The sequence below is a fragment of the Geotrypetes seraphini genome, chromosome 7 (genome assembly GCF_902459505.1).
Source record: "Geotrypetes seraphini chromosome 7, aGeoSer1.1, whole genome shotgun sequence".
Lineage (NCBI taxonomy): Eukaryota > Metazoa > Chordata > Amphibia > Gymnophiona > Dermophiidae > Geotrypetes > Geotrypetes seraphini.
Window position 1 is genome coordinate 149,125,893 of NC_047090.1, and position 27,292 is coordinate 149,153,184.

At 39.0% G+C, this 27,292-nt stretch overlaps 1 protein-coding gene across 2 annotated transcripts in view; it reads right to left on the reverse strand.

Moving 5' to 3' along the window:
- Nucleotides 1-27,292, reverse strand: part of PPP2R5E (protein phosphatase 2 regulatory subunit B'epsilon) — a 274,354-nt gene that overhangs the window by 70,170 nt on the left and 176,892 nt on the right. For both annotated transcript variants that reach the window (XM_033953140.1, XM_033953139.1), the window contains exon 7: nt 2,912-2,971. In XM_033953140.1, coding sequence (XP_033809031.1) covers nt 2,912-2,971 — 60 coding nt within the window. The remainder of the gene's footprint in view (nt 1-2,911; nt 2,972-27,292) is intronic.

Here is a 27,292-nt window from a genome sequence, read left to right on the forward strand (position 1 = left end):
GATGGACTCGCAAGGCGGGGCTGCTGCTGCACCTCCGAAGGGGGGAGAGTGATGCTTGGACTGCTGAACTGGCTGAAGCTGAAGGGAAGGGAGACAGTTGCTTGATCTGGTCTGGGGAATGGGGGGGAGGGAAAGAGCTGCTAGGCCAATGTAGTGTGTGGAGTGGAGAGGTGTCAGACCCACACCAGGGCACTGAAGGGAGGGGATAGAGATGTTGAATCCATGGGAAGGGAGCTAGAGGGAAGGGCGATAGGTGCAGGACCTGCAGTGAGGAAGAGAGAACAGGAAGAGAACAGCCAAACTAAGGGGATGAAGGAAGAGTGAGTGAAATATTGAGGGAGGGAGGAGAGAGATACATTTATGTAAGGGAGTAAGAGAGGGGAGAAGCTGGACACAGGGAAATATACAAAAAGATGGAAGATGGTGGGCATGGATGGGAGCATAGGAACAGGGACAAAAAAAGTAATGCTGCATGGGGGTGGTATATGGACACAGAAGAGTAATGTTAGACATGGGAGGGTATATGGACATAAGAACATAAGAAGTTGCCTCCGCTGGGGCAGACCATAGGTCCATCCCGCCCAGCGGTCCGCTCCCGCGGCGGCCCATCAGGCCCATTGCCTGAGCAATGGTCTATACCTATTTATACCCCTCAATCCCTTTTTCTTCTAAGAATCTATCCAAACCTTCTTTGAAACCATTTAATGTTTTCTTGTCTACAACAGCCTCTGGAAGCGCGTTCCATGTATCCACCACCCTCTGAGTGAAAAAGAACTTCCTAGCATTTGTTCTAAACCTGTCCCCTTCCAATTTCTCCGAGTGCCCCCTTGTGCTTGTGGTGCCCCTTAATTTGAAAAATCTGTCCCTGTCTACTTTTTCTATGCCCTTCAGGATCTTGAAGGTTTCTATCACAGAGAGATGACTTGACATGGGGGAGAATAAGAATGCAGAAGGAAGATGTTGGACAGGGGAGGACATACGGATATAGAGCAGTGGTACTGTATACAGGGGGAGGGGATCATAGAATGGTGAGATGAAAACAGGGAGATGGGCACAAGGGAAATACTAGAAAGGGACGTATAGGAGACAGAGAAGGGAGATCCTGAACACAGAGAACAATATGTACATAGAAATAAAAGATGGATGGTGAGCTTGGAAAAAGAAATATCAAATGGTCAGGAGGCCCTGGCAAGTGAGTTAAGAGAAGACAAAAGAAAAACCAGAGACCAGCACCTGAGACCAACATGATTTGAAGAATAAAACACCGAGACAACAAAAAGTAGAAAAAAAATATTTTCTATTTTGTGATTAGAATTTATCAGATTTGAAATATGTATCCTACTAGAGATGGTGTTAGACATAACTGGGGACCTTAAAGCCCAGGTCGTGTTTCTTTAGCTTCCAGCTGGCTTAGGGCTTTCTGACCAGGGTTAGTTGCCCTAGTTGCACTCCCCTAACACTATTCCTGTCATATATGACTGCAGAATTCTGTTAGCATGTTTTTTCTGTGTAGAACTCTGAAGTAAGTTGGCTTATTCAGTTTTCTCAATTGGGGGGGGGAGATATTTGTGAAGGAGAGGGGAAGGGAGACAGGGATTTTGTTGATCCTTGCTCTGTATTATTTGTTTTTATAAAATGACAATTGTACAGAATATTGTTTCTTTTTATACTTTAATAAAATAAGTTCAATACAAAATCATAACTATTCGAGGTTTGCGGGGACAGGTTAAGAACAGAAATTTATTTATTTTTTGTGTCATTCTCTACTTCCGACGGTCAGCTGGAGGGATGCCTCCTACCTCTGGCCAGCAACCCCATCTCTTCAAAATGGTGGGCTCCCCCTCCCTGGTGCTTCCTGCGATGTGCCTGGGAGGGGTCTAAGGCTCTGACTGGCCCAAATGCTAAGGCCTCTCCCATAGGAGTGGACTTAAGCAACATGCACCAATCAGAGCCTTTGTAAACAAGGTGAGGGAGGTGTCAGAGAACGATGACAGCAGCAGGAGGGAGTAGGCATCCCTCCCGCTACTGGGAAGGGGGAGGGTTTGCTTTGCAGTGGAAGGGTGTGGGCATCTCTTCTGCTGCCTTGAGGGTGGGGGTTGCTTGATGGCGGCAAAATTTTCTGGAAGGTCTGAACTGTCAAGCCTTATTTTTCTGTCAATGACTAAGCCAATCAGTAAGGCTAGGACAGCTCAGACATGCCAGAAAATTCTGACACAAATCTAGGACAGCAAGGTTACAGAATCACTCAGGGATAATAAATAATCGCCTGGAGTGCTCAATTAAATATTAATGATCTCGTTGTAATACCTTTGCATGGCAGAGTAGGAGACTGCTAGGAAGCTCAGAAGAGACCAACATAAGCCATTTTGATAATAAGCCGCTAAAATACATGAATGCTAAACCAGCTGGAATCGGTTTAGCGCCCATGTTAAAGTTTTGAGAATCTTCCTTTAAAAGGCAAAACTAAATACTGTACATTAGTACATGGAACAAAGAAGCCGTAAGATTCAGGCCACAAATGTGATCAGAAAGACAAGCAGGTTTAGATTTATTTTGTTTTCTAGTCCATCTTCCTAGGGTAGCCCAGAACAGATTACATGAATACATCCACATTTATCTTGACAAATGCATAACAAAATTTTAAATCCAATTATTATTTCTAGTTAAATGTGTTTTAACAGCTTTTTGGAAAAAACACCAAATTGTCTAGTGATCTGATGCAAGAAGGGAGTGGATTCCACAACTTAGTCACAAAGTGGGAGTGGGTTTGTTTACGAGCACACACTATATGAAGTATTTTCACAGAGGGGATTCAGAAATATTTCTCTTGTTGTGAATAGGCAGTATATAGATGCTAGCTAGAACTGCAGTTGTGACAAACTTGTTTTCACTTGCACAAACTTTCACTTACCTTCCTAATATTTCCAATAATTCTGCTACTCCATTGAAGTGCTCAGTTTCATATACAAACCTAAAAAATAAACATAAAATTGATAAAGGCACAGAACACTTAGGTAGGAATTGAAGCGTCCAAGTTGAGACATTCACAGTTCTCATTTTTTATTAAAGGCTCTGACGAACATGCATGTGCATTTGCTGGCACGTATAGTGGAGTACCCATTTTGCAAATAATCATGTGCATTAAAAACAAAACAAAACCCCAGCACCAACTTGTCAGCTTCCACATATATTATGTTATGTTATGTTAATCAGGTTTTCTATTCCGCCTTTAATTATTCAGTTCTAGGTTGGATAATTTTACAAGAGGTTGGGTCAGTTACCCAGGAAGTTACAATGGACAGTTTGCTAGTATGGGCAGATCAGGACAATTATTAATACAGCTAGGTCATAGTTACAACTTAAGTAGGTCATCTTTGGCTCATTGTTATGTCCCAGGAGTTACATTGGACAGTTTAGAAATGGATTTTTACAATTACCATTTCAGTTACTTCCAGGTTGGTTCCCTGTCTTGGTACAGAAATGCTTTTTAAAAGATTTCTGAATCTGAAATAGTAGTCAATATCAGCACTAATCAGATAGAGCCAATATAGGCACTAATTAAGGGAAAAGGGATTGGGACTTGTATACTGCCTTTTGTAGTTTTACAACCACACTCAAAATGGTTTACATACAGGTACTTCAAACTTGCCCAAATTTTATTTAAAATCTTGCATAGTTCTGTGCCACTTTATATCTTGCTTTTGCCAATTCAATTAAAAATCATAGGTTACATAATCTCAATCTGATTTGTTTTCCTTCTCTAAAAAGTAAAAAAAATTTAAATTATTGGAACTTTTTGGGGCACTTCAATCTGCCAAATTTTGGAAAGATATTGTGGATATGCTTCAAAGTTCACACAGTTGTTTAGATTTCAGGAAAAATATCAAAACTTGGCTATTCAAAAAATGTGTGTTAGGTAACGGAGTATAATTTTCTGTTTTTACTCATCAAATTTTTGTTTTTATTAGCCACTTAGAACTGAGAGGTTTTAGCAGCCGTATCTATAAAAAAAAAAAGATAGCAGAATTAGAAAAGGTACAATGAAGGGAAACAAAAATGATAAAAGGGGTGGGACAACTTCCCTATGAGGAAAGGCTAAAGCAGCGTGGTTAAAATAGATATGATACAACAAAACAAAAATGCTCCACTCTATTAGCTAAGAGTCTTTAAACGGAAGAAAAAGCCTCAGGTTTGTTCAGGCAGAGCATATGTGCTCAAGCCTCCTCCACCCACATCATTGGCTGCAAAAAACTTCCGTGAAGACTTTACACTTGCCGCTAGGCTCAATTTCAGCTTTGGACAAAAATCGCTTATTTAGCACTGCTGCTGAAAGTAGAAGAAATCGTGTAAGCAAATGGCACAATAGTGTGAAGAAGGGTGTCAGGAAGCCCTGAAGAAGCGGTAGTGATCCGTGAAACGTTGGCTTTATAGTGACGCCATGTTTTTATTTAAACACTTCCAGCAGCAGTGCTAAATAAGCGATTTTTGTTCCAAGCTGAAATTGAGCCTAGCGGCAAGTGTAAAGTCACGGAAGTTTTTTGCAGCCAATGATGTGGGTGGAGGAGGCTTGAGCACGTATGCTCTGCCTAAACAAACCTGAGGCTTTTTCTTCCATTTAAAGACATTACTCTTAGCTAATAAAGTGGAGCATTTTTGTTTTGTTGTATGATATACATTTATCCACTGCACTAACGTTGATAAAGTAGATATGAATCACTGGAAGCCCTGAATATGTATACTCTAGAGGAAAAGAAGGAGAGGGGAGATACGATTCAGATTTTCAAATACTTGAACGGTATTAATGTAGAACAAAATTTTTTCCAGAGAAAGGAAAATGGTAAAAACTACACTTCTCCCTCTGTATTCGTGGGGGTTAGGGGCAGAGTTGATCCATGAATACGGAAAAATCGTGAATACTTTTTATATGAAGAAAGTGCTGGGCAAAAGCAAATTTCTCTCTGCACACTGAAGCAAGTGCTAGGCAAAAGTGAATTTCTTTCTGCACACTGAAGCAAGTGCTGCGCAAAAGCAAATTTCTCTCTGCACAATGAAGCAAGTGCTAGGCAAAAGCGAATGTCTTTCTGCACGCTGAAGCAAGTGCTGGGGAAAAAGCGCCAAACTTTTTATCGGCACTTTGGGATGATGTCATTTGGGGAGGAGCCAGCAAGATAAAAACCACGAATAATTGAAGTCGTGAGTAATAAAACTGCGAATACGGAGGGGGAAGTACAGAGGACATAATTTGAGGTTGAGGGGTGGTAGACTCAAGAGTAATGTTAGGAAATTCTTCTTTATGGAAAGGGTGGTTGATGCCTGGAATGTACTCCCAAGGGAGGTGGTGGAAAGGAAAATGGTGACAGAGTTCAAAAAATCATGGGATGAACAGAGGACAAACAGGCTATCTCTAATCAGAAAATAATGATATATATTGAAGAACTAAGGCCAGTACTGGGCAGACTTGCACAGTCTGTGTACCGTATATGGTCATTCATTTGAGGATGGGCTGGGGAGGACTTTGACAGTTGGGATGGTTTACATGAGCTGAAATGAGCTTTGACAGAGACTCCTGTAGATGGAACCTAAGTACAGTACCAGGCTGAGCTCTAAGTTTCTGGCCCAGAAATATCTAAAAAAAAGTACAATTGAAATTAATTCTTTTTTTTTTTTTTTTTTGTAAATCTTTATTCATTTTCAAAACTTATACAAAGCGCAAAGTATACAATCAGAAGAATAACATATAAACAGCATTTATCTTCAAACAGATAATAAATAAAATATTTTACTCCCCCCCATCCCTGGATGTGTATAAAGATCATTAAGGAATTAAAGGTTCATCAATTAGTCAGTCTTTGGGGGGGGACGACAAGATGGCAATTTGAGCAGATGCATGTCTTCAAGCTCCCCTTCAGTAATGTATTTTTCCTTTAAAAAGATATTACTACATACCTGAGATGCCTAAGAGAAGGGGAAGGCAGAGAAATATCCCTCTTTCTCTGTCAGCGTCTTCAACACCGCGAGACTGCCATTATATTCTTATGCAGTCTCATTAGCCTCGGCGTCAGGCGTATCCTCAGCTGAGCCCCAGGAGCGACTCAGCATGGACAGCGAGATATCGCTGATCCCGTTGGGACCTGACCCTCCTCCACCCCCGGAAGTAGCAGAGGCAATTGACCTTCGTGAGGAGGGACCTCGGGAGCAACCGAGTGTGGAGGCGATACCATTGCCGGTAACCCCGGGGGAACATTGAGTGGAGGAGAAGCACTGTAGACGAGCGGTGGTGAGTTTGGGGGAGAAGAGATCCAGGAAGTGGAGAGGATACCCGAGCAAGAACTTTCTCAGCTACTTGAGCTCAAGCCCCTCGTCAACCTGCCAGTGGTTACTCTGGACTCACTTTGGGGAGCCATAGAAAACCTGCAATTGGTATGTACTGGCTTCATTTCCCTTATGGCTAATGTTTCAACTAAAGTTAAACAACTTGAGACTGATATACAGGATCATAAAAAGAAGATGGGGAGATTCAGAAGACTAAGGTGGAGATAAAATCTTCAACTAAACAACAAGCAGTGGATAAAATTTTTCTTCTGCGTAAAATAGAAAATCTGGAAAATCAAAATAGGAGTTTAAATCTTAAGTTTTTGAATTTTCCTATGCCTAAATTTAGAACACCTAGGGAGATTCTTAATGATTTTCTAATTTCTACATTGAAAATATCGGAAGCGAGCCTTCCTCCCTTATAGAAGATTTATTTTTTGAAGAGAACTTTAAAAGAAATTAATGTAACTACAGATCAAGATATATCAGCGATCTTGGAATCATCAGATATTGAGTTATCAGGATGGGCTACATTAATAGTTTCCTTGGTTTTCCATCAGGATAAAGACTTGATTCTGAGGCTTTATTATAATTTAAAGCAAGTTACTTATTTAGGAGAAAGAATATTCGTATATCCTGATGTTTCTAAATGGACTCAATTAAGAAGAAAAGAATTTTTATGTTATTGTGATAAAGTGATTTCCTTGGGTGCCTCTTTTCAGTTAAGTTTTCCACGTAAGTGTTTTGTATTGTTCCAGAATAATAAGTATATATTTTATAATCCTGATCAGTTGCGTTTCTTTTTAGAAGGGAAAGGGATTTCTCTTGCACCCTAGTGAATGATAGAGTAACTCAAATCTGTAGTTAAAGCCGAAGTTAATCCGCTCTAATTTCCTTTAATAATATTGATAAGTTGTTTTCTTTCCTGGAAGAACTTCTTTCTTGTCTCTTTCCTCCTTAAATTGAGGACTATGTATTAAGGTATAATTGTTTCTTATGCCAGTTTTGGCTTGAATTATAATTTCCAAATCCAATAGTTATCTGGATGTAGTAAATTCTGTATATTTCCTGTTAAATACAATTATGTACTTAAATGAAAATCAATAAATAATAATTTTTAAAAAAATTAGTCAGTCTTTAAGTTAACAAATGTCTCTAATGGACCCCATATTTTTTTTTTAATTTATATTATTTCCCATTTGCTCTGCATACTTTCTTTTGCATCTGTAATACAAACAAGAGTGCTTCCCACCAAAAATAATAGTTTAGCCTATCCCAGTTTCTGGTTATTATTTATATGCCCACCCCTGTCATGATCAGAAGAAGTCTGCTTTTGTATATGTTTATTGGATTCTTAGCAGTCAACAATGTCCCAAATAGGACCACATCGTATGATAATGGTATCGATACCTCAAGTACCATATTAATTTTCCCCATATTGATTCTAAAAATTGAGCATCAAGGGATAATAAAACAACAAATGATCCAGTGTCCTTACTTCAAGATGACAGTGCCAGCATCTATTAGACTTTGAACTATCCAACTTTTGTAAACAAACTGGGGTCCAAAAAATTCTATATAACAGAAAAAAACAAGTTTGTCTCATAGATGCTGACGCTGTACATCTAATTCTCCAAGTCCAAATCCGTGGCCATTGAGTATCCAAATATCTTTTAAGCTTGTTTTAGGTTTTTTAGTCAAATATTCAGATGTGATTTGTACCACTTGCCAGCCTGATGCCCTTGCAAATCTGTCTGAAAATATAGGTCTGGCAAGAAATATTGATTTTTTTAAGTTACGCCAGTCAGGGAACTCCTTCTGAATGGCCTGTTTCAACTGCAACTGTTTATAACCTTGAGATTTTGAGATGCCAAATGATTGTTGCAATTGAAATAAATTTCCCATTTTCCCATTCTGAATTACATCATCTAAAGTACATATGCCTGCTGCAACCAATGTTTCCAGAGGATTTTAGACTCGCCGATTTTTATCTTGGAGTTTAACCATAGGGATTGACACGTGGATTGTTGTACTGAAACCGAAGTTAAGGCATCAATAAATTTTAATGTCTTCCAGGTAGATTGAAGAATAATATTGTCCTTGTATATTGGAGGAAACTTGATACTCAAAATATGGTTAAGACGTAATGGGGCCAAAAGATGACTTTCCAGTATCAACCAGTCTGGCAGATTCTCCATGAGTTCAGGAAGGATCCAATACATACCCTGACGCAATATAAAGGCTTGATGATACCTATAAAAATTTTGAAAAATTTACCCCTCCTGCCGATTGTGATTTTTGCAAAGATACTAAGGCTATTCTAGCAGTTTTACCCAGCCAAAGAAATTTTGTAAGAATCCCATTTAATTTTTTATAAAAGGACCTTTGGAAATAAACTGGTAGCATACTCATTTGGTAACAAAGCACAGGCAAAATCATCATTTTGATGATTTTGACTCTCCCCCACCAAGAAAGATGTAATGGATTCCAATGCTCACACATTTCTTTAACTTTCAACAATAAGGATTTTTCATTTACTGTCATTGCATCTTCCAATGTTTTTTGAGTCATTATACCCAAATATTTTATTCCCTCTTACTTCCAAAGGAAGGGGAATGGATCAAATAAAACTTTTACACAATGTACATTCCATGGAAGAACCTCAGATTTACTCCAATTTATCTTAACATGAAAATTTTCCAAAACAATCAATCAATTCCAGTAAACGAGGAATGGTTGATTCAGAATTCTTCAAATGAAGCAAAATATCATCTGCATAAACCAAAACTTTATAATCACGACCCGCATATGGAATTCCCTGTATCTCATTTGCCTGCCGAATTGCCAACAACAAGGGTTCCAAAACAATACAAAAAAGCAAAGGAGATAAGGGACATCCTTGTCTAAATCCCTTCTTCAGAGAAAATGTTCTGAGAATGTATTATTAATATATAATCTGGCAGAAGGAAAACTATACAAAGTTTAAATCATTTGAATGTATCCGGATCCTATTCCAAACCAATCCATTGCTTGATACATAAAAGTCCGATCAAAGGCCTTTTCTGCATCCAAAGAGACAGAGAAGGCCGGATCATCCATTGCTTTTGCTAAATTTAGCATATGAAATGCCAAACTGGTATTATTTGAAGAATGTCTTTGAGCAACGAAATCCGTTTGTGCATTCGAATCATGTAAGGAAGAGCCTTAGCTAACCTTAGAGCCAATAGTTTAGCTAGAATTTTTACATCTACATTGATTAAAGAAATAGGCCTGTAGTTTGACACCAACATAGGATCTTTGTTTGGCTTAGGCAAAACTATTGTTAAAGCTTCTGCCATAGTACCTGATATCTGACCTTTCGTCAGTTGTGATTGATATAATTTAAAAAGATGAGGTAACAGTATGGTTTGAAAAGATTTGAAAAACTCCACTGTGAATCCATCACTACCCGGAGCGGATCCAGCTCTGAGAGACTTCAATGCTGACTGGAGTTCTATAAATGATATAAGGCGCCTCAAGTTTTTCCTTTATATGCTCTGGAATTTTGGGCCCATTAATTGAATTAAAAAATTCTCTTCCTTTATTTTCTTTATTTGAACATAGCTCAGAAGAATTTAAAGCTTTATAATAATCTAGAAATTGCTTTAAAACATCCAAAATGTGGGTAAAAATTTTTCCTTTTCCATCAGTAATAGCCGCAATCTTTACTCTTTTTTTCTTAGCTTTAAGATAATTAACCAATATTCTTTCTGCTTTATTTGAGTTTCCATAATACATTGCCCTCTGGCAAAACAAATCTTTCCTAGCCAATTGTGAGCAAATCTCATTATATTTATATTTAGCCTTCATCAGGGCATTCAAGGTATCATGATCTCATTTTGAAACCAATTGTGATTATAAGGCATTAATAATGTGTTCTAACTTAGAAAATTCTAATCTCAGTAATTTCCTAACATGCGCCAAATATGAAATGATCTGCCCTCGCATAGTTGCCTTAAACGCATCCCATAGAGTTTCCAAAGAGATTTCCTCTGAGGTGTTGAGTTGAAAATACTCATTAATTTTTATCTGAATTTCCTCAAGAAAGTTTGAGTCTGCAAGCAGTGTATTATTGAATCTCCAAACAGGTCTATTGAAATCTTCTTCAGCAAATTGATATTCTATCCAAATACCAGCATGATCCGACAGAATGATCGGATCTATGCTAGCTTTTGTGACCTGTTGTATTAAATGATCTGAAACAAAAAAATAATCAATTCTTGAAAAAGATTTGTGAAGTTGGGAACAAAACGAAAATTCCCAAGCATTAAAATGTAAACTCTGCCATATATCCTTTAATCCACATATAAGTGCAAAATTATCTAGACCTAATGATTTTAATTGCCTATTCGATTGTTTATCCATTATTGGATCCATGACAGCATTGAAGTTTCCAGCTACGATTAAATTAGTTGTAGCCAGTAACAAAATTGTTTGTTGGAGTTTTTTTTAAAGTTTCCAAGTTTCCAAGTTTATTATATAATTTGATTAATCGCCTATCACAATTTCTAGGCGATGTACAGTTTACATAAATAATCAAATATAGGGAACAGAACAGACAGACAATATTCAAATCAAATTAAAATACTAAATACAAACATTTCTATATATAGTTTAACTTATACATATAATATCAAAGCAAAGGGTAAAATTATTAATGGGTTACAATCCATATTAATTTAAATAACGTTTAAGGAAAGAACAATAGGAAGGGCGATAGGTAAAATTTATAATAATGTACAAAGTAAAAAGAAAAAAGGAAACAAGTCTTTATGATTTATTCATTAAAAGCGTTTATAAAAAGGAAACTCTTAAGTTTGGATTTAAATTTATCTAAGTGCTTTTCCTCTCTAATGAATAGTGGGAGGTCATTCCAAGATTGGGGTGCTGTTATTGAAAAAATGGTGTGACGCCTCATATTGATGACTTTCAGTGAGGGAATGGCCAATAAGTGTTGATCTTGGGATCTTAACTGTCTTGAAGTAAGATGAGGAATTAAAACTCTAAATATAAAAGCAGGGGCTTTAAATAATAATGATTTAAAAGTAAGCAGGCATATTTTATATAAGATTCGGTGTGCAACTGGGAGCCAATGTGCTTTTTTAAGTAATGGAGAGATATGATCGAATTTTTTGCCTGATTAGAATTAGGTGAGTAAATATTAAGAAGCGTCAGGGTATCTTTTCCTGAAGCCATCTACCCATGGGATCAGTCCGAAAGTTATCAAATGTAGCAGAAATCTTCTGATTAACTAGGATTGCTACATCTGCCTTCTTTCCTGTTGCTGGTGCAAAAAAACAATGTTTTATTCACCCCCTTCAAATTTAGCCGCCTCGGCAGCTGACAGATGAGTCTCTTATAAGAAATAAATGTCCGCTTGTTGTTTCTTCAAAAAATTAAGAATATTTTTCCTTTTTATGGAATGGATAACTCCATTGACATTTAAGGAATACAACTTTTTACCTCGGCAGCACTTTCAGCGTGTCACCAGCGTTTCAGATTTCCTCAGCACGTCACTTATTGGACCCCTGATGAAGATTATACGAAACACGGACCGTGTTGGGTCCCTTGCCTGGTAAAAGGTTTTTAATCTAATGTTTTATTCGAAATAAAGTCTGCCTGCATCGTGTACAAAGTCTGCAGTTTTTTGTTTTGTTTGCTCTGGATTGTTTTTCACTGCAGACAGTTGGACCATTGTTTCTTTACTTCGGTTGCTCATACAACTTTAAAGCCATTTTATTTGATTACAAAATCTTGAAGAATAAAACAATAATTTCCTATTGACCAAATTTAAAATTAAAATTTCCGCACACATCTGCACACAATAAATCCCCCCTTCCCACCCCCAGCTCAACCCTGTAAATCACACGAAAACCTGTTTGCAAACATTTAGGGCTCCTTTTACGAAGGTGTGCTAAGCGTTTTAGTGCACACAGTGGATTAGCGGGCGCTAGCTGAAAATCTACACCAGCTCAAAAAGAGGCGTAGTGGCTAGCGCGCATTATTCCGCACATTAAGGGCCTAACGCGCCTTCGTAAAAGGAGTTAGACTAGGAGATCATCATCCTCCCTCTCAAGCACCTTAATTTATCCCAAATTAACCCTCCATGTTCTGCAAAATATTAATAAGATCATGTATAAAAACACAATAGCTTATAAATACCATACAATGTTAATTCATCTTAAGTAATTAATAAACAAAATGTATTACCTTTTATCATTAGTTTCTTTTAAAGAACAAGACAAATCATACCTTCTAGGACATGAACATTTGTATGAAGATAGAAAAAAATTCTAAAAATATAATTAATTCAATATGAACTTTACTAAGTATATAAAAATTCATGAGATTCTATTAACTAATATCAGCCATGTTCACAGAAATTAACCAATAACAACATGAATAGTCATAAATCATAACAATAAATTCTTTATGGGTGTTTATTATTAGGTTCCATCAAATGAAAACTATAAGGAATAAATGACACCGTTATAAAGGCTCACTTCACCTTAACCATAAACTCATAAGTACACCCCAAATTTAATAAAATGAAAATTCAAAATACATAGAACAAATAAAATAAACAAAGATTCTAGAGTTGAAGTTAATTCATATAGTTCCTTATAATAAATTAAACCCAAATCCCACTATATGCATATCACTATAAATACCCAAAATGTAAATAAATTCATAGAGAACAAGAATCCCCCAATGGATTATCAAGACCATTTAAAAAACATATAATTTACTATTATGGTCAGTTAATTAATTATAAAACCATATTCAAACTTTTTTTTTTTTTAACTAATAAAAAGCCTGAATTTCTGACATGTGATGCTCATACTTTTCCAATATAGACTGCAGATCCTCCTGTTCTTTGAGGGTTTTCATTACTTCAAAATCATAATTTGATGCCTGGACAGTTAGAGAACAGAGGCAAGTGCGACTTCGAGCGGGACTTTGCATTGGACTGGATCCTCTGCTTCTAAACATTTTAATCAGATTCTCTTTTGTGGTGAGCCCTTTCTTATTCCAAAGTCTTAACAAAAGAATCTAATTTAGAAGGACACATCCCATGCCCTTTTTTCCAGCTTTTTTTGTGTGCAAATAGCCAACAGTTCCAGCAGTTTGTGCACAAGGAAGATGATGATACTTGAGTGACTTGGGGGCCTCCAGGTGGTGTCTGCTTCTTAATAAATACAAAAAGTCATCCAGTATTCTTTAGCCATGGGCAAGCCAACCATCACCTAAAATCTCTGCTGTATGTCTCTAGGGCAGCCCCTCAAAGTCTTTGCTGCCTCTTTTCTCCCCAAGTGATCCTGCATCTGTGTCCTTCAGCAGGGGCCATAGCCTTTAACTCCCTCCACCCCCAGTTCCAGCGCCACACCAGAGGAACTCACCGCCCCAGTCTCTTCTCTGGCTCCAGTTTCTGGGAAAGAACAGTCAAAACTTAATCAAAATTTTTTTATATCGTTCGCTCTGCAGTGCTTCAGCTCTTTTACTACCTCAGAACAACCGGAGATCAAACTCTGTGCTAAAGGCCTTGAGCAGCTGTGGGCTGGGTTCAAAGCCTGCGAGTTTGTCCTCTGCATTCCTCTGGTATACTCTCACGTTCCCTGAGATGGAACGTGTTGACTCCAGGATGCACAGCAGCAGTTCACAGCCCTCCTTGGTGTGATCCCACAGCTCTGTCCCTTCCATCACGCTAATCAGAGGAAGAATACGAGGTGCCGAGATGCCACCCAGGGGCACAGACACATTTTCTTTGCATTCATTCAGGGTTTTCATGAAAGGTTTTAGCTGCTTCTGAAATGTAATGGCGCTCGCTGTGTGATGATGGCGCAAAGTTGTCCAAGTCTACTCAAGTCTTGCAATCTGCGGATACTTAAGGGCTTTCATTACAGCAGAGAAAGCAAAGAGGTCTCCAATTGAGGCTTTCAGCTCCAGAGCTAGTTCAATGATCTTGTGGAGGGTCATAGCTCTCTCTGCAACTGTACCAGTGCATCCCAGTATATCCACCACAATTCCCAAAGCAATCAGGTGATGCAAATCCAAAGAGGAAACCATGCTAAAGTATAATTTATGTACAACTAATAAAGAACTCCTTCATGTCCAGACTGCACAACAGCAAAAAAAAAAAAAAAAAAAGTTAAAATAAAATCCAAAATTGAAATAAAGATAGCAGAATCTACCTTTCATATCATCCTCTATGTCATCGGGTCTAAATGCTGATTAATAAAGTCCTGTAGTTTAGTCGGGTCTTCATAATGACTGGTTTTATTATTAAAGGCTATTTTCATTACCACTGGATATAGCAGCCCATATCTTACTCTCATTTATCTCAGCTGAGGTCTGAGAAGCAGGAACTTTTTTCTTAAGCCAGTCATGACTTTAGCAAAATCTGATAGGAGATGGATTTTTGTTTCCTGCCATTTTACCAACCTCATTTGCTTAGCAGTAGACAAAATATCCAAAGTTGTTTAAAACACAGTACCCTGAATATCATGGGCCTGGGACCATTTTGACTGTTGGAGGCTCTGTATGGAATTTGATGTGCTCTTTCTATTTCCAGAGGATACTTCAGGTTGAGAGAGGGCATCTTAGGCAATAAATTCTCAAGAAAAGATACAGCATCTGATCCCTCTACCCCTTCTTGGAGCCCTAGTAATCTTAATATTATTCCTCCGACTTCTGTTGTTAGCCTCCTCCAATTCTTTGATCAGGCGATCCACTGCTTTATGTTCAGATTGAACCTTATTCAAATTGCCTTCCATATAATATATGAAAAATACATACATGCCATAAAAGGAGGGTACAACAATCTTAAAAGAATAAAGATAATAATAATAATAAAATATATTAAGAACTCAACCTGTTAAATAATTGAATTTTAATCTGCTTTCTAAAATCAAGATAAGAAAAGGCATCAAGCACAATTTGGGAGAGCCATGAATTTAGTTTAGCCGCCTGGAAAGAAAAGAACCTTTCTTTCAAAGAACCTTTTATAATGACATCATTTTAATGAGGAAAAAGCCAACAGATGTATTCTTTGAGAGTTCTTGTTGTTATAACTCAAAGTGAAGTAAGGATTAAGATAACCCTGTGACATACCAAATACTGTTTTGTAGCAGATGCATGAGAACTTAAACAGAACTCTGGATTCCAATGGCAACCAGTGCAACTTTTGATAAAAAGGGGTAACATGTTCCCATTTCTGCAAGCTAAAAATGAGACGACGGCCGAATTCTGAACCATCCTCAATTTCCAGATAATTTTCTTAAAGGCGCCCAGATATGATGTTGCAATAATCAAGAATACTCAGAACGGAAGATTGTACTAACAAACGAAAAGAGGCATCGTCGAAGTACTTTTTTATGGTGTTGAGTTTCCAAAGCCCTGAGATACTTTTCTTAAACACTAAGTCAGAATGTTTCTCCAGTGTAAGATGTTTATCTAACTCCTAGTATTTTTAAGGATTGTTCAATATAATAATCCATCCCATTACATGTATCGTAGTTTCCTTGATTTTATCGTTAAGAGCTGCTAAGAAAAATTTAGTTTTTTCTGAGTTTAACTTTAATCTAAAAGCAGACATACAAAGTTCAACCTGATTTAAAATAATTGATAGAGAATTTAAAAACTGATGTAAAACAAGTTAGCGGAATGACTATAGTAATGTCATCCGCATAGATAAAAAATTTGAGCTTTAAACTCTGCAAGAGATTTCCGAAAGAAACAAGATAGATGTTAAATAGGGTGGGGGGACAAAGGGGAGCCCTGTGGAACCCCACAAGAGTTGTCCCAACCATAGGAGAAAGTATCATCCTTAAACACCTTATAGGATCTATTTCCCAGAAACCCACGGAACCAGTTGAGGACATAACTTGAGATACCAATGGATGCCAAGCAGTCCAGAAGAATGGTATGATCAACTAAATCGAATGCATTACTCAGGTCAAGTTGCAAGATCATAGCACTTGATCCTTGGCTAAAAAGTAAGTGCAGGTATTTAAACAACGAAGCTATAATTGTTTCGGTACTGTGACCTGACCGAAAGCAGATTGGTTGTCATGTAAAATGTTATATTTTTCCAAATATGTAGTGAGTTCAGCATTTACCACCCCTTTTGCTATTTTAATAACCAGAGGAATACTTGCGATAGGTCTAAAATTAGATGCAATATTAGATGGTTTTTTTGCATTTTTTTTGATTGGTGTAATCATAATATGACCTTGTTCCACTGGGAACTTTCCTAAGGATAATAAAAAGTTTACTCAAGTCAACAGCCTGAACTTAAAATTGACCGGTGCGGTTTTCATGACATTTGGAGGACAAGTATCCAATCTGAAGTAGGATTTAACATACTTATTGTAGTATTTACTAAATGTTTGCCAGTCAATGGTTGTAAACTTATTCCAGCTCAGATCAACTCTTGGCTTGTCAAAATCCTGCAGAATAGGATAACACCAATGAGGCTTGGCAGGTACAGTTAACGAAAATCTTAATTTTTGTATTTAGGAATTTAAAAAGTCAGCCAAACTGTTTGCAGTTAAAGTAGATTCTTCAAGGGTTATCAGTAAATGTCTCTATATTATATAAATCGCTAACCAGTTTAAAAAGGCTGCTACTATTAATTGATATGTTATCAATTTTTTGGGTGTAGAAATTTTTGCGTTTTTCCTTAGACAGATTTTTGTAGTTTTTTTAATTTTAATCTCCAAGCAGCTCTATGCTAGCAGCCAAATTCCAGAATCAATTTAAATTAAATCATTAATTTATATAGAGTGTATGGTTGGGCAGACTGGATGGACCATTCGGGTCTTTATCTACCATCATTTACTATGTTACTTGTTCACTCTTTCCAAAAATACTAGAACTAGGGGGCATGCGATGAAGCAACTAAGTAGTAGATTTATAATAATAATTTTATTCTTATATACCGCCAAAGCCATAATAGTTTGAGGCGGTTTACAATAAGAAGAGCTGGACAATCAGCAATGATAGCCACAATGAAAAGTCATTGAATGCATGTAAGCAGGATACAGAGATAAGAGGAGCTGGAACAATCAGCGCACGATCAGCAAAAATTGGCACACTGTAAAGTCGTCAAATACATGTAAGCAGAGTACTGAAAAGGCTTGAGAGTTCTTGGTTACAAATCGGTTAGAGTATAAAGAGAAAGGGCTTTAAGAGATCTTAGGTTACAAATTTGTTGCACAAGTTTGTTTTTACTAGTTTTCTAAAACTTAGATAGGATGAGGAATGTGTAACAAACCAGAGAAAATATTTCTTCACACAACGTGTAAATAAACTCTGGAATTCGTTGCCGGAGAATGTGGTAAAATTGGTTAACTTAAACAGGGTTTAAAAAAGCCTTGGATAATTTCCTAAAAGAGAAGTCCTTAGGCCATTATTGAGATAGCTTGGGGAAATGCACTGCTTATTCCTAGGATAAGCAACATAAAATCTGTTTTACTACTTGGGATCTAGCTAGGTACTTGGGGCCTGGGTTGGCCACTGTTGGTAACAGCATACTGGGCTTGATGGACCTTCGGTCTGAGCCAGTATTGCAATTCTTATTTTCTTATCCTAGGAATATGCAGTGGATTTTCCCAAGCCATCTTAATAATGGCTTATAGACTTCTCTTTTAGGAAATTATCCAAATCTTTTTAAAACCTTGCTAAGCTAACCATTTTCACCACATTCTCTGGCAACAAATTCCATTTTAACTACCGTATTTTCACGCATATAACGCGCGCGTTATACGCGTTTTTACCTACCGCGCATACCCCTCGCGCGTTATACAAAAGTTTTAAAACATAGTTCCCACCCCGCCCGACGCCCGATTCACCCCCCCCAGCAGGACCGCTCGCACCCCCACCCCGAACGACCGCTCGCACGCGCTCCCACCCGCACCCGCATCCACGATCGGAGCAAGAGGGAGCCCAAGCCCTCTTGCCCGGCCGACTCCCCGACGTCCGATACATACCCCCCCCCCCCGACAGGACCACTCGCACCCCCACCCCGAAGGACCGCCGACTTCCCGACAATATCGGGCCAGAAGGGAGCCCAAACCCTCCTGGCCAGACCGCTCGCACCCCCACCCCGAACGACCGCTCGCACGCGCTCCCACCCGCACCCGCATCCACGATCGGAGCAAGAGGGAGCCCAAGCCCTCTTGCCCGGCCGACTCCCCGACGTCCGATACATACCCCCCCCCCCGGCAGGACCACTCGCACCCCCACCCCGAAGGACCGCCGACTTCCCGACAATATCGGGCCAGAAGGGAGCCCAAACCCTCCTGGCCACGGCGACCCCCTAACCCCACCCCGCACTACATTACGGGCAGGAGGGATCCCAGGCCCTCCTGCCCTCGACGCAAACCCCCCTCCCTCCAATGACCGCCCCCCCCCCAAGAACCTCCGACCGCCCCCCCAGGCGACCCGCGACCCCTCTGGCGACCCCCCCGGCCCCCCCACCCCCCTTCCCCGTACCTTTGGTAGTTGGGCCAGAAGGGAGCCCAAACCCTCCTGGCCACGGCGACCCCCTAACCCCACCCCGCACTACATTACGGGCAGGAGGGATCCCAGGCCCTCCTGCCCTCGATGCAAACCCCCCTCCCCCCCAACGACCGCCCCCCCCAAGAACCTCCGACCGCCCCCCAGCCGACCCGCGATCCCCCTGGCGACCCCCACGACCCCCCCACCCCCCTTCCCCGTACCTTTGGTAGTTGGCCGGACAGACGGGAGCCAAACCCGCCTGTCCGGCAGGCAGCCAACGAAGGAATGAGGCCGGATTGGCCCATCCATCCTAAAGCTCCGCCTACTGGTGGGGCCTAAGGCGCGTGGGCCAATCAGAATAGGTTGATTAATCAAAAAATCAAAAAGAGAAACGATTAACTGATACTCATAAAGATCCGCAAAGAAGTTAATCTAAGAGAGCAATGTGTAAAGTGAAATTTAGTCAAAACAATAGCCAAAATTCTTAATTAGGTGAAGGAAAAGATCTCAGAGTTGCCACTCCTAGGATCATAATAAAATCATCCAAAGTGGAAAGGTGGCGTGGGTTTCTTTCATAGATCATAAAAACCTTCACCAATATTTTGTAATGGATTGACTAAAAAGACTAACATGTGAAATGTAAAAAACTCTCTACATGTTGAAACTCTCTACTCATCAGGGTTTTGGTGGATACACTATAGAAAAAATGAGATACAAAGAATACATTATAATCTCTGCCGTAAGATGTTAGTTTATCTAAACAATAAGCACAGCAACTTACTTCAATGTAGATAATTCAGAACGTTCTTACACGGTCTTTCTGAATAAAAAATGGCGCTTTATACTTTAAAGACGCCAGCGCATGCGTGATAGAAGAACCTAATAGAATCATCTGATTGGACAGAAAGTTCTTCAAATCGTTCATTCAAATGAATGATAATGTTGAGCAACAAATTTGAATTAAAGAAACACTGACCAATCAACAGTTGTGTTTAGACCAAAGGGATGTATGCTGTTAAGGTTGTGTATCCATCTTAGTTCCCTTTGCTTGAGTCTTTTTATCCTATCGCCCCCTCTTTGTATTGGGGGCTCATAGTCAACAGCTAGACATCGGAGGTCATCAAACTTATGATTTAAAACAGTACAATGTTCAACGATAACTTCAGAGCATTTATTTCGCTTGAGATTGGACTTATGCTCCGAGATCCTTGTTTTTAAATCTCTTGTGGTCATGCCTACATACAATAGATCGCACGGACAAATGATCACATAAACAATGAAGGTAGATCTGCAATTAGTGAAATGTTTTAATACATATGATTTTCTATCCTGGGGATTAGTAAAGATTTTTGTTTGTAACGTAATGTCACAGGTGTTACATGAAAGGCACTTAAAATGACCTTTAATATTGTGAGTTGTTGTATCAGTTTTCTTAGTAGATGAACACAGAATTTCTTTAAGATTGAGATTTCTAGAAAAAGCAATCCTAAGATTTTTGTTTTCAAAAATTGGATGTAACTTCATAATATCCCAGTTATTCTTTATGATCTGCGCTACCTTATTGCTGTTAGAAAAAAATCTTAAAACACAAGTCTCAGCATCATCTTCCAAGATATTCTTCTTCCCTGTCTGCAATAAAAGATCTCTGTTAATGTACTTGGCACGTCGTCTAGCCTGCTTTAATACTTGAGGTGGATATCTGCGTGAGGAAAATTTTTCTTGTAGAGTCTTTGATTGTTTGTTGTATTCCTCAAGCTGTGTACAATTTTTCCGAATTCTGAGCATTTGGGAAAAAGGTAAGCTTTCTTTTAACTTCCTGGGATGGCAGCTGTCAAACTTTAAAAAAGTATTTTTATCTGTTGGTTTGATATAGACCTTTGTCACAAATGAGTTGTTAATTTGACGTATATCAACATCTAAAAAATGTATATGTTCTGTAGATGATTCAATAGAAAAAGATATATTACTATCGCAATTGTTTAACCATGTGTGGAATGATGTTAACTCTTTAAAATTGCCCTTCCACAATAGAAAAACATCATCAATATATCTGTGCCATGAATAGATCTTATCTTCAAATGGGGAATTTTTAATCCATGTGTGTTCGAAATCGATCATATACAAATTAGCAATAGACGGCGCAAATGCTGCCCCCATAGCTACTCCAGAAAGCTGCAAATACATCTCTTTATCAAATACAAAAAAATTCTCTTTTAAAGCAAGTCTCGTTAATTGTACCAAAAATTCTGGGGGGATCAAAAAAGGCCTGGGAGAAGAAAAAAGAGCATCTTTGACAATCTGAACTGCTGAATCTTGGGGTATAACAGTATATAGGGAATTAACGTCCAAAGTTACCATCAAAAATGGAAATTCATCAGATGGAATAGATGAAATGATATTCAAAAAATGGGCAGTGTCTTTTATAAATGTATCACTTGCACTTGCCAAATCTTTGAGAAAGAAATCAACAAATTTGCTGAGTGGCTCGAGCAGAGAATTACGGGAGGATATGATAGGACGTCCAGGAGGATGTTCCAAACTTTTGTGAACTTTAGGCAAAAAATAAAGAACTGGTGTAGTAGGATTAGCTGTAAACAAAAACCTAGCGTCCTTTGATGTCAAAAAACCTGATTCGGATCCCTCTTTAATCAGTTTCTTGATTTTACTTTGTAAACGCTTAGTTGGATCAAGTTTAATCATTTTTTAGGTGTTTTTATCATTCAATTGTCTAAATGCTTCATCCATATAATCACTTTTATTTAATACAACTACTGCACCGCCTTTATCGGCTTTCCTTATGATAATATTATGGTCTTCAGCCAGATTTTTTAAAGCATTTCTCTGTGCAGAGGTTAAATTATTAAAGCAATGTTGTTCATCAAACTGTATTGCATGTATTTCTTTCAAAATTTTTTCTTTAAATACAGTCAGTGTGTTATCAATTGGACCTGGTGGGGACCAATTAGAGTGTGGTCTCATAATGGATCTACTAGAAATTTGATTATTGCCATAAAAATAGAGCTTTAAATTTAATTTGCGTATAAATCTTTCCAAATCGATCTTAAATTGGAAAGAATCAAACTTTTTTGAGGGTACAAATGTAAGGCCACAATTAAGAACTTGCTCCTCAGATGAAGATAAAACTCTATCAGATAAATTGAAAATATTATTATTCAATGCTACTGTTTTTGGGACCTTGTGACTGGCCGGCCTCTTTGATTCCATCTGATGCCCCCTCTTCCTCTTCTCTTTGAATAATTTCTTCTGGATAAAAAATTACCAGACCCATTGCTGCTGTTATTGGAAGAGGATCTACTGGCTGTACTGGAACTATGGGGACTGGGAGATTGTCTGACAGTACTGGTTGAGGCTGTCTTATCATTATCATTCATATTGGTCCACCAGTATACTCTATTTTCTTTGTAGTCCTTTTCGTCTCTTTGGAATTTTCTTAGTTTATTCCTCTTAAGTTGTTCCTTAAATTTATCAATATTCTCATTTAACGTTTTCATCTGTGTTTCAAAGTCAATTGTGGTGGTATTACTTTTCAGGTTTTCTAATTCTTCATCTTTTTGCTTCATCAAATTAGCTACAACGTTCCTACTCTTTTCAATAATGAGTAACATAATGTCCAATGAACACTTGTTTAGAATCATATTCCATTGTTCTATAAATTGTTTATCCTCCTTAAAAATTTGTGGGTAAATGTTGACTCTAAGCCCCCTGGGAATCCTCTGCACTTTACAATATTCTACCAAAAAGGAACTGTTTAAATCTGTTCTAACAATATTTTTATGTAAATTCAATATTTGTGACCAATCATCAATGTTTTTTATTTGACTCTGTTGCTCAAACATAGAAGGGACATTCAAAATGTCAAAAACTTTTTGGTCATTAAATGTGAGAGTGGAATTCTTCCAATTGCTCTCAGCCATAATCTCAAAAAGGTTGATTAATCAAAAAATCAAAAAGAGAAACGATTAACTGATACTCATAAAGATCCGCAAAGAAGTTAATCTAAGAGAGCAATGTGTAAAGTGAAATTTAGTCAAAACAATAGCCAAAATTCTTAATTAGGTGAAGGAAAAGATCTCAGAGTTGCCACTCCTAGGATCATAATAAAATCATCCAAAGTGGAAAGGTGGCGTGGGTTTCTTTCATAGATCATAAAAACCTTCACCAATATTTTGTAATGGATTGACTAAAAAGACTAACATGTGAAATGTAAAAAACTCTCTACATGTTGAAACTCTCTACTCATCAGGGTTTTGGTGGATACACTATAGAAAAAATGAGATACAAAGAATACATTATAATCTCTGCCGTAAGATGTTAGTTTATCTAAACAATAAGCACAGCAACTTACTTCAATGTAGATAATTCAGAACGTTCTTACACGGTCTTTCTGAATAAAAAATGGCGCTTTATACTTTAAAGACGCCAGCGCATGCGTGATAGAAGAACCTAATAGAATCATCTGATTGGACAGAAAGTTCTTCAAATCGTTCATTCAAATGAATGATAATGTTGAGCAACAAATTTGAATTAAAGAAACACTGACCAATCAACAGTTGTGTTTAGACCAAAGGGATGTATGCTGTTAAGGTTGTGTATCCCCCAACCCGACCATGTGCCTCAGGCCGCGCCCCCAGGTGGGACCTAAGGCTCCAGGGCCTATTCTGATTGGCCCACGCGCCTTAGGCCCCACCAGTAGGCGGAGCTTTAGGATGGATGGGCCAATCCGGCCTCATTCCTTCGTTGGCTGCCTGCCGGACAGGCGGGTTTGGCTCCCGTCTGTCCGGCCAACTACCAAAGGTACGGGGAAGGGGGGTGGGGGGGTCGTGGGGGCCGCCAGGGGGGTCGCGGGTCGGGGGGGGGGGCGGTCGGAGGTCGTTGGGGGGGGGGGGGTTTGCGTCGGGGGCAGGAGGGCCTGGGATCCCTCCTGCCCGTAATGTGGTGCGGGGTGGGGTTAGGGGGTCGCCGTGGCCAGGAGGGTTTGGGCTCCCTTCTGGCCCAACTACCAAAGGTACGGGGAAGGGGGGTGGGGGGGTTGCGGGTCGGCTGGGGGGCGGTCGGAGGTTCTTGGGAGGGGCGGTCGTTGGGGGGAGGGGGGTTTGCGTCGAGGGCAGGAGGGCCTGGGATCCCTCCTGCCCGTAATGTAGTGCGGGGTGGGGTTAGGGGGTCGCCGTGGCCAGGAGGATTTGGGCTCCCTCCTGGCCCGATATTGTTGGGGAGTCGGCGGTCCTTCGGGGGGGAGGGATGTATCGGACGTCGGGGGGGGCATCAGGCTTTCAGGATGGGGACAGACCTTCAAGGGGGGACAGTGCACGGAAGTCAGGGGGGGTGAACGGAGAGTCGGGACAGCGCACGGAAAGTCAGGGCGGGCGAAAGGAGCGTCGGGCAGCATGCACGGTATACCCGTGAGCGCGGTATACCAAAGTTTTTGTACATATCATCGTGATTTCTGCGCGCTATACCCGTGTGCGCGTTTTATACGGGTGCGCGTTATTTGCGTGAAAATACGGTACACATTCAGTGAAGAAATATTTTCTCTGATTTGTTTTAAATCTACTACTTAATAGCTTCATAACGGCCCCTAGTCCTACAATTTCTGGAAAGAGTAAACAAGCGATTTACACTTACCTATTCTACTTCACTCAGTTTTTATAGACCTCCATCACATCTCCCCTGAGCCATCTCTAGCTGCTATAACCTTTCTTCATAAAGTAGTCATTTCATCCCTTTTATCACTTTTGTCCCCATTTCTGTACTTTTTCTAATTCTGCTATATCTTTTTGTGAGATGCGTTGACCAGAATTGCACACTGAACTGCATGTTTCAATGTATCCTCAATGATGACACCTAGAATCTTTTCCTGGGTGATGACTACCAATGTGGAACCCTGCATCACGTAGCTATAGTTTGGGTTCCTCTTTCCCACATGCATCACTTTGCATTTGCTCACATTAAACGTTATCTGCCATTTTGATGTTCAGTCTCCCATTCTCACATAGTCTTGCAAATTAACAAATGTGAACAATTTTGTGTCATCAGCAAATTTAATGATCTCAATGATTAGTCCCATTTATAGATCACTTTCCTTCCTTATCAACACCTTGTATTTGATTTGCCTTTACTTGTGCTGATTTTTTTACTATTTTCAGTCTTCTTCCACTTTCTGAAGGATTCTCTTTTAGCTCTAATAGCTTTCTTTACCTCACTTGTCAACCACACTGGCTGCTGTTCGGTCTTCCTTCCTTCTTTTATAATACATGGAATACATCTGGTCTAGGCTTCCAGGATGGTATTTTTGAATAAAATCTATGTCTGATGTAAATTTTTGACCTGTGCAGCTGCTCCTCTAATAATCCTTTTTTTACCATTTTCCTCATGTTATCATAGTCTCCTTTTTTTAAAGTTAAATGGTATTGTATTAGATTTTCTGTATGAATTTACTCCGGGGATTACATCACCATTATTAAGTGGCCCCCAACACCATTACCTCCTGCAGCAATTCATGGTTTCAGGTTTATTTGAAAATTTGATATACTGCCTTATCAAAATTCAAAGCGGTTTTACATAATATAAAAACAAAGTATAAAAAGAGCGTACGTTAAAAACAAATTACAAATAATGCTACAAACAATCAAACGCACTGACAAACATTAACTTACCGATACAGGATGGAAAAGGGCAGAAATGCAATTTATATAAAGAGAAAGAGGGGGAGAAGGACCAAAACTAAAAGGAAGGGGAACAATAAAATCAATAGTCTAGTATTTTGTAAAATAGGCTAAAATGATTTAAAAAATGGGAAGGAACAGATTTCCATTACCGTCCTTAGAAGGACTATTATACACCGAAAGCGTCTTCAAGGCCTTCAAGTTACTTTTAAATTTATCAAGGGATGTAATTTCTCTTATATAATTTGGTGCTGAATTCCAGATGGTAGGGGCCGTAACAGAAAAAATGCTAGTATGCATAATGTTAATGTATCTTAAAGAAGGGATGAATAGCAAGTTTTGATTAGATGAGCGTAATGTACGATGGGGGGTATGGGGGATAAGTAGCCTGTTAATAAAATCAGGTTGGCCGGAAGTTATGGTCTTGTATGTTAGTAACATTATTTTATAGAAAATTCGATGAGCTATAGGCAGCCAGTGAGCGTTGATCAAAAGAGGTGTGACATGATCGTATTTTCGTGCTTTTGAAATAATTTTAATGGCAGTATTTTGAATAATTTGAAGATGTTTTATTTCTTTCTTAGTGATTCCTTTGTATACTGCATTACTGTAATCTAAACATGAAATAACAAGTGAATGAATAAGAATATTTAATGAAGATTGATCTAATAAGGTGGCAAGAGATCTAATTATTCGAACACGGTAGAAACATTTCTTAACTACTGAACTTATTTGTTCATGGAACGAGTTTTCCGTCGAAAGTAACACCAAAAAGTTTAATAGAGGTGACTAACTGAACTGAAACTGATTTTATTGTTATGGGGCAGGGAAGGGTAAGATCGTCCTTGACTGTTTCTGAACCACTCGCTCCATAAATCAGTCCTTGATTTCATCAAGGAATTTTACCTCCCTAGCATGCCCTGCCAGCTGAACATCTCTTTCCCTAGTTCAGCAGCCAGAACTTTGATTTATAAGGAAGGAATAAGCTAAACATTGCAGTACTGAGGCTTGTATGGATGCTGTGGGGATAGTAGTCATGAAGATGGGCCAAGGACAGTGGTTGCGGGGATGGGGATGGGGCGGGGACAGTGGTCGAGGGGATGGGGTGGTGACAGGGATGGTGGTCGCGGGGACGGGGACAAATTTTTTCCCCATGTCATTCTCTAGTGTGAATAGTTAAGCTCTGGAATGCATTGCCAGAGGTTATGGCAAAAGCAGATAACATAGCTGGTTTTAAGAAACTACAAAAATCGGGAACTCATTTCCCATAAAGATTCAAACTAATATCAATTATGCCCAGTTTTGGAAAAACCTAACAACATGGCTCTTCCTTAAGTTTCTGCCAAAAACTTGGCTCAGCCTTGACTTACATCTATGTTACGAAAATGTTGGTTTAGAAATCTATGTTAGGATATAAGAACTATTTCCAATTTTGTACTGTATTTTTACTGCAATATAACAATAATTAACAAAAGATTAGGTTCTTACCTCTGCTAATCTTCTTTCTTGTAAATCCACCTTTTATTCTAGGAACTTCTTTTAACAGAAATTCAGCCCCTCCCACTGCACTCATCCCCTGGAGCATGCTCCTTGGACACCAGTTAGTCTTCAAGCATCCAAGAATCTCTACAGGAGAAACAAGAAACAAAAAAGAGTGGGGAACAGGAAACTCCCCGCCCAACAATCAATTCTGCTCTTGTTAACATATTCAAAACAGCAACAATGCAAATTGGAAAAAGGATTATGAAACATTAAAA